The sequence below is a fragment of the Lepidochelys olivacea genome, assembly GCF_965140295.1.
Source record: "Lepidochelys olivacea isolate rLepOli2 genome assembly, chromosome: 13".
Classification (NCBI taxonomy): domain Eukaryota; kingdom Metazoa; phylum Chordata; order Testudines; family Cheloniidae; genus Lepidochelys; species Lepidochelys olivacea.
In genome coordinates this window covers 14360415-14378765 of record NC_140423.1, presented here as the reverse complement: position 1 = coordinate 14378765, position 18351 = coordinate 14360415, and the positions used below count along the sequence as shown (strand labels likewise).

The following is an 18351-nucleotide window of genomic DNA, read 5'->3' as shown; positions in this document are numbered from 1 at the left end:
TAGAAATATGGTAGGTAATTGGTAGCAACTGACAATTAAAAAAAAAAAAGAAAAAGAAAAAAAAAAAGAGAAAAAAGTACACAATATGAGCCCAGGACGGTAACCTTTAGTCATCTGAGAAGCCTCACTGTAAGTAAAGACTTGTTAGCTTATAAGAGTAAAGGTTTCAGAATCAGACCTTGTATCTTCTGTGATCTCTACAAGAGAATAATCAGCTAAGATTAGCTTAAACTATCAGCAGATGTTACACAACAGAAAAACACTTTCCTGATGATAAAAATGAGAATGAAGAAAGAAGGTCTGATAGGTCAATTTCCATCACCGCTTTAATTTTGCTACAGTTACAGAAAATCATAGCATTCCATACATGGCCAGATTCTTAGCTAGTGTCAGTTGATTTAGCTCGAGTGACATAAAGGGAGGTCTGCTGATTTACCCCAGCTGAGGATCTGGCTTACAGTAAAGTTCACAGCTTTTGAATTTCTACTAGAAAAGTCAGTGATTTTATAAAGAAATCTTGGCACAATAAGGAATATAAAGGGACATGATCAGGTAGTTTTGGCTCATGCTTTAGGTTTTGTTTAAAGAAAAACAAAACAAAGAAATATTTTCCTGATTTTCGTTAAATTTCAGTGAAGGTTTTTACTTTAAATTTAACTCTTCTTCCATAGTGTCTGTCGGCAAATAATTATCTCTCCAATAGTGCATGTGAAGCACAAGAAAATAACCGACTCAAAAGATATCTGGTTAATTTCACCGTCGAAGGTGATTGAAGTGCAAAAGTAAACAAATAGCATAAAGGCTGTAAAGGAAAATAGATTATAAAAATTGGTTCATTTTACTAATTATTTTATTATGAAAATGAAAAACATTTAGAATTTTTTTTTTAACCTTCATCCATCCTTATTAAGCAACAATGAATGGAAAAAAGATTCCATGGACATGATACCATCTTTTTACAATCAGCGATTTTTGTACTAAAAAGCCAATCAGATACATAAGTGGGAAATAAGCTACAGTGAAACCCATCACCAAGAGATGAATAAATCCAAACACTTACTTGGTGACTGGGGTCTAGCCCATTTATCTCTTCTGAACTGGTAGCCCCTCCATCACTTTTTACTGACTAAAATAACAAAGGAATATAGGTCTTCCAAGCTTTAAGCATAGATTCAATATTAAGTCAAAAGTCTAAAGGCTTAATTTAAGCACATCATTCCTAACAGTGTAAACGCAAAACAAAACTATCACATCTCAAACTATCTGCAAACACTATTGAAATGGGTCCCCTTCCATGGCTGTATCTCCAAGGTAAATTTTTGCATATGTATTTCAATGCAGCACTGTAGTCTTTTGGAAGGGAATTTTCCTGTTGAAGGCTGTACAATATGAACAGTGTCTCAGTACATAGATGATTGTGATGTATGATAAGTGGCATGAATGGTGCTATCATCCCTGCCATCAAAGTTAACTAGGGACGTGATTCTAGCTTACAGCTTTGACAACTCGCCTTTATAGGATTATCCTCTTGAGAAGTTGTACTTGTACTTTATTTCTACATATATGCTTAAAGCTGCGGTTGACAATTAAAAACTGTTGAGATTTGCACATTTTCACCATTACTCTCCATTTCCCACCCCAATGTATTCTATTTTATGCCTTAAATCTCCAAGGAGTGTGTGCATATAGGCAACAGCTTGGCCTCAGCTCTTCTTGGCCAGAATAATCAAAGTAGACTCTGAGGCTATAGCACAGGCAACGTGTTCAAAGTAAACCTTGACTCTGAATTACATTTTAAAAGAATGATCTGATATACCCATATTTTTATATGATATATAATTAGTTTTATGGGTGGATATGACAAAAGGACTCATTAAAATTTGGGTTAGCTTTTAGATTGGAATTAATAATTAAAAAAATTACTAGAACAGTGTAAAAGTAGTCAAAGTGTCTGACTGGGTTCTGTTTCCAATAATATAACATGTTATTCTGTTGCGCATTGCTTAGCCATGGAGTATTAAAGCATAAAGTGAACCCCAGTATTTCAAAGTTCCCGAGCTTGAATGTCATTTTTCATTGCATAAATGCAGTGAAAACAATGAAAGGATGTGACTTTTGCTCTAAAGATAGACCAAGCGGATTTGTGGTTTTCTGCAGCTTGTAGATTTATCACTTACAACAACAATATTATCAGCTCAATCCTGAGTGCAATCTCGTAGCAAAGATCTCTTTTTGGTGTATGATTCTTTTCTTTTCTCTCTAGCTGTTGAAAATCAATACTAAATAGGAGTTTGTTCAAAAGCTAAAGATTTCAAAGGGGTTTATTATGGGTAACCAAATGTGGGGAAAACATTATTCTCTTAGGAACATGTCTTGGCTTGGTTGATCAATTACCTAGTTATATTAATGATGGTTGCTATCTGTGAGAAAGGTTGAAGAAATTTGGGAGAGGAAGCACAGTGTGATCTTTGTTACATTACAGGTTAGTACTCTAGTCCATGGTGTATGATGACTGTATAGCGATAAGATCGAGTTTGCGTTTCTTTTTCAGTGACTCTTCTTCATATATGTTTAAGATTAATTTTAACAAGTAAGTTTACCAAAATAGGAGCCACTCTACTGCCTTTTATAGGAAGGAAAGAAGAATAACTTTAACAAACCTTCAGTAATCTCTCATCATTCAAACTACGAATTATCATCAGTGGAGCATAATTAACTATGGGCTAAAACAGTGGTAGGCAACCGGTGGCCCGTGGGCGACACGCAGCCCGTCAGGGTAATGTGCTGGCAGGCCGCGACACCTTTGATTTACACTGGCCATCCACAGGTACAGCTGCCACAGCTTCCAGTGGCTGCAGTTTGCCAATCCTGGCCAATGGGAGCTGTGGGAAGCTGCGTGGGCTGCAGGGACATGCTGGCTGCCACTTCCCACAGCTCCCATTGGCCGGAAATGGCGAACTGCAGCCACTGTTGCAGATGGTCAATGTAAACAAACTGTCTCAGTGGCCCGCCAGCAGATTACCCTGATGGGCTGCGGGCTGGCCGCAGGTTGCCCATCACTGGGCTAAATCCTACAATCCTTACCCAGGGAAAATTCCCATTTGTTTCAATGGAAGTTTTACCTGAAGACTTCACCCTAAAGAACTGCTCTGTTCTTGTGTCTCACTTTAACCAATTTAGGGCTGCTATTGATGGGCCCCTGAAGTGTTTCCATGACAAGAAGGGTGGGTCAACATGACAAGATAGCACACAGGGTGGGAACAGGGAATAACCTTGCTAAATACAGGCTACATTTTTGTGAGTAATGGCTGTCAGTTAGAATTGGGACAGTGTAAAATACCTATATCTATATTTAAGAGGAAGTTGTTACTAAGGACTTGTCTATACTGGGAAATTGACGAGCATAGTTATTCCGGAATAACTCCCCACATGAGCACTCCATTCTGAAACAAAATGTGACTTTATTCCCGAATAATTACTCTGCTTCTGAAGCAGATTAATGATTCTGGAATAAAATCACTTTTTTATTTCCAAATAGTGTCCACATGGGGGAGTTATTCCAGAATATCTAAATTATACCAGACTAGCTATAGCAGAATAGTTTTTCTGGAATAGGTAAGAACATAAGAACAGCCATACTGAGTCAGACCAAAGGTCCACCTAGCCCAGGATCCTGTCTTCCAACACTGGTCAATGCCAGGTGCCTCAGAGAGAGTGAACAGAACAGGTAATCATCAAGTGATCCATCCCTGTCACCCATTCCCAGCTTCTAGCAAACAGAGGCTAGGGACACCATCCCTGCCCATCCTGGCTAATAGCCATTGAGGTATGCCAGTCAGTTTCCCCCACATAAACAAGAACTCAATCCCAGCTTTTCCACTGACCTCAGGTTTATAGCTCCACTCACTGTGGTCAGAGAAAGGAGAGAAATTTTATACTGTTCGAAAGTTTCCTCATAATATCTGCAGATATTCATGGCATATGATACATACTTGTTTTGATCAATTAAGCCTGAGTGGCAGGAGAGGACTTTGCATCTATGCTTGATCACAGATGTGGCCTATAGTTCAAGCAAAATAATACTGACATGCCTTTATGTTTAATATTGTTATAAGGGGTTGGAGTGAGTCAGTACTTGGTGGTGCATCCAGCCAGCCCTTCCCTCATGATTCCAGTAGGTGTTGTAATATTTATTCTACATAACAAGGTTTTAGGATTATCTCTCTGTGAGTCACTCTGAAGCTTAAAATGTATGAGTCAGTGTGGAATGATGGAAGCAGCTACAAGCATGGCTGAGAAGCTCTTTTTGTTCAGAATATCACCAGATTGAATCATAACCAGGTATCATGGTCTGTTACTATCCAATGTTTAGGTCTCAGACATTTATATTTCATGAATTACACCTGTGTGGTATACAGGTATGGTGTAGAGCTACGCCATGCTAAGAGTCCAAGGCCATTATGATATCAGAGGTAACTCAACCAAACACCATCCTTTCTCTATAGCTAATTTGCATGCAACAATTTCATTGATTGTATGAGGGACACTCTACAGCTGAGGTCCCGATTGCCACTCACACAAACCAACATAAATCTGCCAGCACAACCCCTCTGGGTCACACACCATCACAACCAACACAATAACCCCAAACACATATAGTCCCTCATGGCAGCACACACCTCTCATCCACCACCCACACAAATCCACACACCTCCCAGCACAATACAACACAATCAGCACACACAACCGCAAACATCACTCTGAAGGCTAGAATGTCTGTTGAGTCAGTGTGAAGCAACAAACATGGCTGAGAGCGCTTTTTGTTCAGAATATCATTAGGTGCAATCATCACTGCAGTCTTCTACTGTCCAGTTTTTAAGTTGCCAGTGTTTTCAGATTTTTTATTACATATGACATTATGAATTACTCCAAGCAACAGTATTTCATTAAAAAAACAAACACATATTACTAGCCCTTACAATTCTAAATGTCAAGAAAGTTAGCCATACTGATGCTCATAATTTTAGTAGAAAAGCCCAACTACTATGGACTTGTAAGTGAGGGTTATGCTCTTGGCAAAGTTTGAGCAGAGTAGCACCACTCAGGCCTTGGTTAGCCTTGATCAACCTCTGCCATCACTATATTGGACAAACCTCTTCCCTCCTTGCTCAACGGAGGAGCTGTAAGAATATTTCCACTGCCGAATATCCTGTGAACCATAGATGACAAAACATGCATTTCTCAATAGGCACACAGGCAATAATAACTTGTTCCATTTCCTCTGTGGAAATCTAATCTATGAGTTATGAAAAAATAGGGACCTCCTTCCTTCACTGGTAATCAAAGATAAACTATATAAATCTTCATCAAACAACCTGAGGCTCTAACTTGTCTTTTGTGTTCCGCTAAGGAGAGAGCTCTTCTGCTCAACCAAAATGGTAGAAGCAACACTAAAACTGCTGTAGGCTCATAACATCTCCAAACCAGAGTTTTGCCTCCAATGAAAAAAGGACAAATTCTACCATTCTGGCATATAACTGGTTCACTTTGAATAATCTTTGGATGGCCATTGGTTTTTGTCCTCAAGCTGCCGAATTGCTCCAGGCTCAGGACCCCCATTTATGAAAAGTCCACCGGGGAGGTTATTGTTATGGGAAGTGACTGCTACCTTCACTCTGATGGGGAGGCCCACACTGCCCAAAAGTGGATTGCAGAAACTGGAAAGGGGTCTTGCCCATGAAGGCATGGCACGTCCTGATTCCTTGCAGTAGCTTCTCCCAAGAGGTTTCATATAATCCTGGAAGTCTATGGTGACAATACTGACTGCCCCCTCCATTGCTAAGAATCCTTCTCTGAGTGCAGGGGATTAGCTGGCACTTGGCTGAAACCAGGATCTTTGATTTTTCTTTTAAAAGTAATAATTCTCCACAACTGCTCCCTTTTAATGGAGGAAGAGGAACTGGTAAACTGCTTCTCCATCTGGAACATACTTTACCGACAGAGGAAAGCGTTAGAATCTCTGTAAAGATTCCAATTATGGAATAACCCATCATAGACTAGTGTTTGGTTGGCTTGTATCCATCTAGGCTCATATAGAGCCCCTGTCACCATAATATCTGAACGCCTTACAAACAATCCTTTCAGCACCCACCAGTTGTGGATAATATCTCCCTATTTCACAGATAGGGAATCATGGCACAGAGAGATTGTGACTTCTCTAAAGTCACAAAGGAAATCTGTGGCAGAGCCAGAAATGAACCTAGATATCCTGAATCCTAGTCTAGAGCCTTAAATAAAAGACCATCCTTCTCTAAAGCTTCAAGATTGATATCTCTTTTTGGTTTTTGTGTGTAATATAATTGTGGATGTTCTCATTATCCATATAAAATATGCTCTGGTTTTGAATCATGCTGAATGCTTGGCCCTGATGATATCTTGTAGCAGAGAGTTCTACTGGTAAATTATTCATTCATTTATATAATTTATATATATCGAGAGAGAGAGAGATTTCCTTTTGAATAATTCTTAATATTGCTGCTTTTCATTTTTATTGAATTCTCCCTTGTTCACCTACCTCAGGAAATAGAGGTGAAGGATCCCATTACTTTTCTGACTCATCAGGTTAACCTGAAGGTGTCAAATGAAACACAGCATAGACAAAATCTCTTATATTTGTAGCAATTGGGAAAGTGAGAGCCTTTTGGATCCCCTTCCACAAGCAAAGCGGAAAAAGTAGAAACCCAGATAATCAATTTAAAATTAAGACAGTTCCTACTTCAACAATGTCAATAGCTGTAATGATATGTCCATTACCTAAAGGAATATAACAACAACTAAGCTAGAGATAAATCATTACCCAACCAAGAAGCTTGTGGCCATGCAAACACGAGGCCCTGCAACATTCCATTCCAGATACAAACTCCCCTTGTAATAATCATTTAAGTATCAGAGGCCTTGAATAAATATTTGTTAAGATACTATCTTTTAAGGATTTATTGCCTGTTCCACTCTTGACAAGGGAACACCTAAGGAAGTGTCAGATGAGTTGGTGGCCTGTATCAAGTGTGTGGTACATCTTGTACAGCCGAGGGTATTTCTTTTAGTCATTTTTCACAACTCCAATAGCCTCCTTGCCACAGTGTCCCATGTTATGACTCTTTAGGTGTAGTATCAGAAACACATTTTGGCACTGGTTGGGTTTTCTCCTGTTTTGTAGGCGAGAGTTTTATGAAACAGATCTAAACCCGTAAGTCATTGCTTAGCTTTAGGTCGTTGGTGTTAAAGATTAAACTTGTCACCCACATGTAGGCTGCGGTGAAAAGTTGAAAGGTACAATCCAAGCACAGTGGGCCTGATTGTTCAGTCCGACACCCCATGGTGTCCCTCCTAGAGAGACATACAGATGACATCAAATAGCCTTTGAGTGGAAATTACACCTACTAGGTCCCCACAGTACCCAGCTGTTCTGTGCAAAGAGATTCCCCACCACACACATCTCTGCACAGTACCACGCGCCCAACTGGAGCACAGGCACTTCTCCCTCCAGGTGACCCCCAGGAGTGGACGATCGTGTCAGGGAACAGGATGAGGTGGGGAGATATGAAGCTATAATTACCCAGCTCTAGACAACAGCTGGGGAATCCTAAACACTTCCTGCACATTTCAGCATGTGGTTATTTGTCGAAAAATGTTAGGAAAGGTTGTTGTTCATCATTTGTTACCCTTCTGCTTTTAAAAACTTTCATCCGGTTAGGGAGCAGAAATAACACCATGCAACTTAGGTGACCAATCACACATCAAATAATATACCTACTCAATGTCTAGTATTCTAGGCAACCAGATGGATAGTATCCAATAAAGTGAAAATCATTCAGTGAAATTATTTGGCACATACTTCAAGAACAACAAAGGAAATCAGGGTCTGTTTGGGAATGATTGGATAAACCAAAATGGGCTAAATCAACAATAAACAGTTCAAAATGCCGTAGGTTCAGTTATGCAATTAGTACAAATCTGTTTTCAGCATGGAGGGGATATTTGTCATAGTCTTAGTTCCTTGTTTTTATTCCTTAACAATGAGGATAATATATCAGCGTCTTCCTCTTTTAAAGAAGCAGAAAACAGAGAAGCTGAGCCAAGACCAACTCCTTGCTCTGATTAGAGCAGTGTTACATTTAGTGCTTTTTAACAGAGTCTTGTTTGTTTTGTCATGGCGACGTAAGATAGGCATGGAAAAGATCTTTATATTTAACCAGTGCTACTTTTTAAATTTTTCAGGGTGGGGGTGGGGGTGTCATGGTCATCTCAGAATTGAAGCCTGATGTACATAGCTGCTGATTCATATGGCCTGCTTTTGTAACAAGTTAGGCATGCATTTGTTTACAAGCTTACATGATCAATTGGGTGACAAATTTTTATGTAAAAAGAAAAGGAGTACTTGTGGCACCTTAGAGACTAACCAATTTATTTGAGCATAAGCTTTTGTGAGCTACAGCTCACTTCATCGGATGCATACTGTAGAAACTGCAGAAGACCTGCCTTATTGCATCCGATGAAGTGAGCTGTAGCTCACGAAAGCTTATGCTCAAATAAATTGGTTAGTCTCTAAGGTGCCACAAGTACTCCTTTTCTTTTTGCAAATACAGACTAACACGGCTGTTACTCTGAAATTTTTATGTGCAATTACCAAATGTCCATATGCAAACAAAGATTTGGGGCTGGAACTGGGATTTAAAAAAAAAAAAAAAAGCCCCAGTGAGTTAAGTGCCCAGTTCCCTTTGAAATTAAATGGTTGTTGGGTGCCTGACTCCTTTAGATACTTTAGAATATCGGAAACTAGATCCTAATTGTATTACTAATCTGCATGGTGAGCTGGATGCCTTCCATTCAGTCTACATGGGGAAGCAATTAAATCCCTCTTTGTTCAGTGAATGATAGTGGAAACAGGGAGTTTGATTGGATTGCAGTATTGAATGTGTCTGTGTGTCAGAAAAGAAGCAGAAAGCTAGCACAAAAGCCAGGAGACAGCCAGAAAAGTACTTTTAGGATGGCCTTCCTTCGGAAGAAGCAGAGAGAGAAAGCGCAAGAGCACTTTGGGGCAGAGTGCTCACTGGAAAGAGGCTTGGAAGTGCAAGCCTGCTGTGTTCAGGGAAACAGGACTTCGTGTACATTCTTTGTACATAAACAAGACTGCACTCAAGAAATACCTGACTCCATCATCAATTTCTCCTCCTAATGGAAACAACCCGCAAAGCCCCAAGCATCGATTAACCACTCAGACCTGAGGGACAACAGTATGACAACTTGTTCTCTTTACAGTCCTTCATCTCCACGCCTCTCCATTTGTTTGTCTCAGCCACGTGTTTCATCATGTCACAGCCAAAATGGTGAGTTCTTTGGGGCTAGGACTGTTTTTTTTTTAATTGCATGTCTGCACAGGTCCTAGCACGATTGAGCTCTGATCCTGTAGTGGTACTTGTAGCTGCTACAATAAACAATTCTCCCCAATCTTCAGATCTACCATTCTGGAAGCTGGGGATCTCAGAAGTATAAGGATGCACAAACCATCCTCTTTCTTCTAGGAATACCCACTGCACAGAGGTCTAGGACCAGGAGATTGTGCAGAGTTGCTCTGTCAGCACTATGCCCCCTGGATATCCCTTATAAATCTTCAGGGAATTGGTTAAATCAGCTTTCTACCTGCTTTCAGCAACTGGAGCAGACCCGAGAATCCACATGTGTGCTGAAAAAATATGAGAATTTACTTGTGGCAATGGTATTTTCAAATTAGAGTGCAGTGGTCCAGCCAAATGCATACCTAACTTGTTAAAAGAATGTAGGGTGATCCAGATAATGGCTCTGTCATAAATATAAAGGGAAGGGTAAACACCTTTAAATGCCTCCTGGCCAGAGGAAAAACCCTTTCACCTGTAAAGGATTAAGAAGCTAAGATAACCTCGTTGGCACCTGACCAAAATGACCAATGAGGAGACAAGATACTTTCAAAGCTGGGGGGGACGACGGGAGGTTTTGGGGGGGAACGGATGACAAAGGGTCCTCTCTGTCTGTGTGGTTTTTTTGCCAGGACCAGAGCAGGAATGCAGGTCAGAACTCCTGTAAAGAGTCAGTAAGCAATCTAGTTAGATATGCATTAAATTCTGTTTTGTTTAAATGGCTGATAAAATAAGTTGTGCTGAATGGAATGTATATTCCTGTTTTTGTGTCTTTTTGTAACTTAAGGTTTTGCCTAGAGGGATTCTCTATGTTTTGAATCTGATTACCCGGTAAGGTATTTACCATCCTGATTTTACAGAGGTGATTCTTTTACTTTTTCTTTAATTAAAATTCTTCTTTTAAGAACCTGATTGCTTTTTCATTGTTCTTAAGATCCAAGGGTTTGGATCTGTGTTCACCTATGCAAATTGGTGAGGATGTTTATCAAGCCTTCCCCAGGAAAGAGGGTGTGGTGCTGGGGGGGATATTTTTTGGGGGAGACGTTTCCAAGTGGGCACTTCCCCTGATTTTTGTGTAACACTTTGGTGGTGGCAGCTTTTAACCTAAGCTGGTAAGAATAAGCTTAGGGGGGTCTTTCATGCAGGTCCCCACATCTGTACCCTAGAGTTCAGAGTGGGGAAGGAACCTTGACAGGCTCCGATTTCAAAAACTCTGCATCCACCTAATTTCTGCATACAGTTTCCACAATTGTGCATACACATATTTGAAAACATGCCATGACATGCTGGGCCATTATATGGTGTCAGATAAAAGCTAAATTCTATACAGCTATGACTCCATATCAGGTAACTACCTAACCAGTAAAGCAGCATCTGAACCACCTAGCCAAAACAGATAAAATGCTTTTAAAAGTCCCAGACCTGATAGTGTTTTAATCAGAGCAGCAGGTTAGTTCTATACCAGGACTGTTTTCTTTTCTGCTTCTTTAGGATCATTTGAAGAAGTGACCTCAACTGCAGTGAATGAGTGTACAATTGCCGGTTAGATTACTACACTGTCATTTGCATGTGCGTTTACCATAATAGTGGTTCGTGTCCATGGAAATAACAAGATACATGCCACTTATTACCTTGATCAGTTCCTTGTATGTTGTTTCCATTTCCACCCCACTTTGTCAGCAGTTGAGGGTTATATTTTCATTTTGTCTTTTTAGATTGTAAGATTGGTGAAGTAAGGGGCTGTATCTAGGTAGCTAGCCCCACTTGGGCTGACAATGGGGTTTGAACCTGAGACCTTCAGCATGCTAAGCATAACCCTCTGTCTCTGACCTAAAGAACCAGCTGCCTGATTCAAAGCCCACCAAAATTAATTAAAAGACTCCCATTGATTTCAATGGGCTTTGGATCAGGCTCTATCTCTGCTACTTAGGAGCCGTTAGCTCTAGCAGACCCATAAACGCTTGTGGAGCAGCCACTAGAGGGAGCTATGTAACAAAATAAACAGTGGGTGACACTTTTACAGCACCTAGCACATTTTGGGCTCTACAGAAATATAAATAACAATATTTTATGTGTAGTAATAGTAATTACACATGCAAAGTAGCCACACAAATGTTTTCATACTATTACAAGAGCATTTACGTGCCTCTGGTCAGTTATAAAGATTGTCTCCATTATTTACATATGTAGCTTTCATTGCTGTATGCAAGCAGAATTGTAAACTCATTATGAGAATTGCTTAAAAAGTTACCACCCACAAGTTTTGAACAAGGCTCCCTCAGATCCTCTTGTTCAAAGATTCTGCTTACCAGTTTAAAAAACTTCCTCAGGTTTGTTTTGGGGTTTTTATTTTCTTCTCTTCTAGGTTTTACTTCTGCAGTTTCTGGGCTTTTAGTCTCATCTTTGTCAGGAGCCACTGCTTCTAAGGATGCCTCCACTTTCTCATTGATTACAACCTCTGTGTCTTCTGGTGCAGTCTAGGGTTATTTTTGACAAATATTAAGAAGGCAGAAAATCATTCATCTGTCATACTTTTTAAATCAGTACTTTTTTGTAGTGCTGTTATAATGTAACAATGATGTCTTGAGTTAGAAATGCAGGAATTCTATACAGAAAGAATGAACATCAGGTACAATTATTCTATGAATTGCATTACATCCTTTAGGGCCCCCAGTCAGGAAAGCACTGAAGCATGTGCTTAAGTTCATCCCTATTTAAGAAAATGCTTAAATCAGTGTGATTTAAGCGCAAGCTTTGTTAGACACATGTTTGAGAACTTTCCTGAAAAAAAGTGCTTTCTTGAATTGGGGCTTTAGTTCCCAAGTACAATATTCACCTTTACTCAAAATTTAAAACAAAAATGTAATCAACATAGAATGTGAACACTTACAGTGGTATAAATCGGGAGTAATTTCATTAAAGTCAGTTATACTTCTCTAAAATGGGCATGAGTGAGAGGAGGATCAGGCCCAGGGGTTTGTAAACAGAAATGGGAATAAGATTAAATAACTTGTGAAAACAATAGTGGGTCTAATTCTTCACTGGCTTTCACCGGGATTAGTCACTCTCACCAGTGCAAAGGAAATCTGGGGTGGATGAAAGACATCAGACTCAGAATTCTCAACTCAGTCATATCAGTAGTGCTCTCCCATCCCCCTCCCCCCACTTTGCACAGGTGTAAAGAACTACATGAGCTGCAAGGTAATGGAGAATCAGATCCATTATCTTACCAAGATCCTGATCCTATAGGGTCTAGAACACCTCCTGCGTGTGCTCAACTTCCACTGGAATTCATGAAAGTTAATACGTGCTCAGCAATTTGCAAGAGGTGCTCTGCATTTAGCAGGACTGGGGTCCAAATGAGCTCTAAAGTATTAATGAAAAATTGTGTCTATGAATGCCTCATTCCACAGTCTACTTAGGGCCACACCTCTGAGAGCTTATCGTGTTCAAGCAAACTTCACAATACAGAGAACACAACCAGGAGGAACATAGGTGCCTCATTGATGTATGGATGCTTCAGATCCCACCTGGGTATGGGCTAAACGTGCATTTCCTTGGCTGACTGCTCTCTCTTTTATAACTGCGCAGGTACTTAGGTGCTGGAACTAGGTGTGCTCCTGCACTCCCTGGCTTGAAGTGGTTTCCATCATATACGGGGTTTACAGTTTGATCAGTGGCTCTCAGCACCCCCACTATACAAATTGTTATAACGCTCCTGCCCAGGTAGACACCTCCCCCCCAAAAGGACTTTCTCCTGTGCACTAAAGAAATGTTAATTAATTCGGAACTCACAGTCACCATATAGAGAAGCATCTTCCTTTCTGTCTTAGAGACCAAGCTATTCTCATGGAAATAACCTGAATAATTTGATCTGAACCCAGCCTTTGCAGCATTTTATAGCCAATTGCAGAATGATGCATAACATCATAAACACATCTTACTTTGCATTCAGCCCCTTAAACACTGAACTAAAACGAAAGTAGTTACACTAGACGTTGACATTTAGACATGACCTGTTGTTTACATTGCCAACAAAGTGAATATAATTTAAAATATTGTACAAAGCAACTGCTGCAAATGTGTCACATCGATTTATAGACATTCATGCAATATTTATGTACATTGTATAGAGTTACTTTTAATGTACGAGCCTATATGGTGACCTCCTCTTGGTTTACACACTGGGGATTGAATTGGGGACCTAAAAAGCATGAGCTGCTACAGTTTGAACTAAAGAACCACGGCTCTATTGCTATAGGCTGGAACAACTGCTATCCTCCGTGTCCTGGGCACAGAGGGGAACGGTAACATGCACACGCGGGTGCCCATGGTATAAAGCACATCATCTGGATTTTTGAAAACGGGGTTGGCGAAGTGCATGAATAATCTGCAGTAAATAATCCTGATTGTCTGGATATAATGCAACTTTTGTGGGTGAAATGCATGGAGACTGGTGCGGGAGGGTTACAGGGGAAGATATCTATTTCACCCCCCCACCCCATCTCAAAGGCTCTACAGCACAACCCCCACTTCCCCATGACTGTTCCTTCAGCTGGTGAATGACAAGTGGCTGTAGGCTCTCTGCACCATGCATGTGAAGGGCCCACAGGAGCTCTATAATTGTTCATCCCTACTGCCAACGCTGCCCTTTCTTACTATTTTGTTTTGATCATTTGGACCCATTAAGGGTTCAACTGCAGCTTTCTACAAGCCCCGAGGGCATAGTCACACTGCCTCAGGACCAGGCATAGTCAGTCTGGTTACAGGTTCTCCCCAAGCTCCAGGAGAAAGGTAATTTGAGCCAGCCCTGTACCTACAGATAACTTCCCCTGCCGCTCCAGCTCCACTGCTCCAGAGAGCACACTTGAGGGGCAGAACCAAGGCTCTTCTAATCCTGCTCTTGCCCACCCATTCCCTGCCAACCTGCATGGAAGTGGGAGTAGCGACCCAGTGCAAGTTGTCTCTCCCCACCCCATGCTGCCATTGGTAATGTGTGTATTGACCTCCTTACTCCCCTGCTCAGGTACATAGCCATGGTCACAACTGTGCCCTACGTATCTACAGGCAAAATTTTGCCATCCTGATTCACACTGCATAGCACCTTCCCACACAAGTAATCCCATTAATTGCAATAATACCCCTAACAGCACCCTCCAATGTAAGTATGACAGGATTGGACCGTATATTAGTTCAGAGAAATTAGCCTCAGATTTCCTAGCATGCATTGAAACAGATTGTAATATATTGCTAAACACGGGTTTGTCTGATCTATTTTTTTTTCCTGGGCATTTTTTTCCTTTTTCAATGGGATGAACGGTATTTTGATAGGAATCAAGATTAGATGTTCACAATCGTAACTTTTTCCAGCATTACATTTAATTGCAATGTTCCTCTTCTAGAAATTCCTGTGTGCATCTAAAATGTGTTTAAAAATTACTCTATGAACAGAATTTAAATGTATGAAAGTTAAACAGTTAATTGATAGTAATAATTTTAATCTGTATTTCTATTTCATCTGCATTATGAATACACACAATCAATTCACCATTTCTTTGCTAGAAGGAAACGGATCATTGCATGAGCTGGAAGAGTGGCTGTAAGGTAATGACTTAGCTTCAAGGAGCTCATCTTTCAAAGATTAGCATTTGGAATCCTATTACAGCTACTGCTGTTACAGCTGCAGCCCGAATGAGTTTTCTCTCAAGCGCTTTCTGTGCAGGGGGTTTAGTTTCTCTAGCGATAACAATTGCATCCTGGGAAGAAATGCCAAATACTGGAGGGAAGGAAGGAAGGAAGAAGTGCTGCTGTCTGTTAGAAAATATTAAGAGATAATCAGCCATTCAGAGGGATTAATTTGTTGAATATTCCATGCTTTACAACATTATACTTACAGTAGTGAGGTACTTTTATTCATTGGTCACTGGACTGTACAATTTAAGAGTAGGTAATTTAGAGTCAGAAAAATTTAGGAAAGTTAAATAAAACTTCCAATTTAAAAATAATATCAAACCTATTTTATAAACGCAATTACAGAGCCAGATTTTTTTAAAATAGGCATGTACAAAATGCACATCTAATTTGCAGTGATGACAACTGTATATGAAATCTCTCATTTTACCTGAGCAATGTTGCTAATACACATTTTAATTAGGCATCCCACAGTGTTCCTGAAGAAATTATAAGGTACCTTGTCTGGAGTTCTTAGCCTGCTATTAGGAATGATATTTTTATAATAATTTGGTTATAATTATTACGAGGAAGGAATCCTGTACAATTGCATATGTGTGTGCACATACCCTAGAACCCCCTTTTATAATTTTCAAAGTTTTTAAAGTATTTCCATTAACTTGACCTGGAGATGGAACTTTGTATACAGTTATCACATCAGGATTTCTTTATACTTACAAATATACATCAAATCTAATTGTTTTTAAATACTAGATATGTGCTGGCTTTGGAACTCAGGTCAGATCTGTGAATTATTTTTCAAATGTAGATGTTATTATATAATTACCCCTTACTACCGCATTCACACTTTGCATTACATACATGTTGATCCACTATTCTCAGTCAGAACTTTGTGTGCACTTTATAGGTTGTACATTTGTGTGCCTAATTTGCACAACCCAGTACTGCAATTGTCAGAGCTTCTGTGTTAATTGATCATCACAGGTGAAATTCTTACCCTCCTGAAATCAATGAGAGTGTTCTCATTGCCTTTAACCGGGTCAGGATTTCACCCCATGCTTCTAACCAGTGACTGATAGATGAAATCCCTATAGCCATTTTGAGTGCTGTTACTAGATGTGTGTGTACATATTGGATGCACAATTGCATGTGCTTTTGTCATATTATACCTATTTTCTAAAACCCCTCAGCCTGAGTCACAGGGTTTGTGTATGCTACCGAGATCCATATCGGAATAGCTATGCCAGCATAGCTCTGTATTGTAGATGCAGAAGAGGTTTTTCTGTTGGTGTAGGAACATCACCTCCCTGAATGATGATAGCTACATTGACAGAAGCTCTCTTCCATCAACATAACTGTGTCTATGCTGTGGGTTATGGCTGCACAGCCTCATCGGTCAGGGGTATTTTTTTTTTCACATCCTGACTGACATAGCTATGCTGATATAACTTTCAAGTGTAGACCAAACTACACTCTCTCTCTCTATTTCCTATAGCATTGTATACTGTAGATATGCCGCTATAGCTTCTGAATTACAGGCCTGGCCTGTTGTTTCAGCATGATGAATGAGACAGGAAAATGACTACCCTCATCCTGTCAAGATCTATTTTGTGTATTATACTTACAAAAATGCATTTGAGAGTTACTTATTTTCCTTCAGCCCTGTAAGGTTCAGACCTTTCATATTATGCTTTACATGCTATAATGATGATTTAACTTTCAGATCTTATTTTAAAATACTTCACTCCAGAAAATGAAACTCCTTCTGACTGTGCTTTGTAAATAAAAGCTGAAAGAGAACACTGGAGCTGCTGTACAAACTGCAAAATCCACTCCACTGCTGCCATGACATCATAAAGGAAATGTCACTCCTATAACTACAAAGATAGTTTCCAAACTGCTGCTGTGATTCTGTTAACGTACAGTTTTATTTCACGTCTTGGTTGACATACCGATGCTTGGCTGTATTTAGTTTTTCCGTGCAGGATGTTTCAATGGAATGCAAAAGCTTTTAAACTTACACACAAAGCAATAAAGGGTCAAATTCTTACTTTCATTGCAAAGTATGAACAATTGGGCTCTGTAGTAGGGACTCCATGCATAGGTTGGGGGAGGGCACTGGACATAGAAAACCGAAATCTTTTATAGAAGACTTCTCTTCTCGAAACCCTGTTAACTCATAAGGGGTTAATACCCAATAACATATTCAATATTTAAACAGTTATATTCTTCATACCGTTAAACTTCAAGAGGAAGTATGGGCCACTGGTTACTTGCCTGGGATTCTGGAGATTCATAGATACTAAGGTCATAAGGGACCATTATGATCATCTAATCTGACCTCCTGCACAACGCGGGCCACAGAATTTCACCCACCCACTCCTGCGAAAAACCTCTCACCTATGTCTGAGCTATTGAAGTCCTCAAATCGTGGTTTAAAGACTTCAAGGAGCAGAGAATCCTTCAGCAAGTGACCCATGCCCCATGCTACAGAGGAAGGCAAAAAACCTCCAGGGCCTCTTCCAATCTGCCCTGGAGGAAGATTCCTTCCCGACCCCAAATATGGTGATCAGCTAAACTGTGAGCATATGGGCAAGATTCACCAGCCAGATACTACAGAAAATTCTTTCCTGGGTAACTCAGATCCTTCCCTACTCTGCCACAGACCTCCTGTATGACCTTGGGCAAGTCACTTAGGCGCAGGAGGGATTCATTGCTCAGACAGTAATTTACACAAACCTCTCACCATTTTACCTAAATTTTCTATTGAAAAAGGAACAGGGAACAATAGGAAGTTGGACTGCAATGGGAGTTAGGCACCTACATATCTTTTGAGGATTTGAGTCTTAGGGCTTGTTGAAATGATGCATTAGTCCAGGGGTTCTTTCTGAGGTCCCCCCCAACCTGCTATAAAAACTCCATGACCCACCTGTGCCACAATGTTTTTCTGCATGTAAAAGGCAGGGCCAGCATTAGGGGGTAGCAAGCATGCATTTGCCTGGGGCCCGATGCCACAAGGGGCCCTGTGAAGCTAAGTCGCTCAGGCTTTGGCTTCAGCCCTGGGTGGCGGGGCTTGGAACCCCAGGCTTCAACCCCATGTGGTCAGACTTTGGCTTGCTGTGGCCCAGGACAGAAAGTCTAATACCGTCCCTGCTTGGCAGATCCCCATGAAACCTGCTTGGGGGCTCCCCAGTGGGCCCCAGACCCC

General features: G+C 40.4%; 1 protein-coding gene across 5 annotated transcripts in view; it reads right to left on the bottom strand.

The window, feature by feature from the left end:
* The window catches only part of BCAS1 (brain enriched myelin associated protein 1), a 95756-nt gene that overhangs the window by 11756 nt on the left and 65649 nt on the right, over positions 1–18351 (bottom strand). For 4 of the 5 annotated variants that reach the window (XM_084645740.1, XM_084645744.1, XM_084645742.1 and 1 more), the window contains one exon: positions 11762–11929. The exons of the other annotated variant lie outside the window; for it this stretch is intronic. In XM_084645740.1, the coding sequence (XP_084501866.1) occupies positions 11762–11929 (168 nt within the window). The remainder of the gene's footprint in view (positions 1–11761; positions 11930–18351) is intronic. 5 annotated transcript variants of the gene reach the window in all.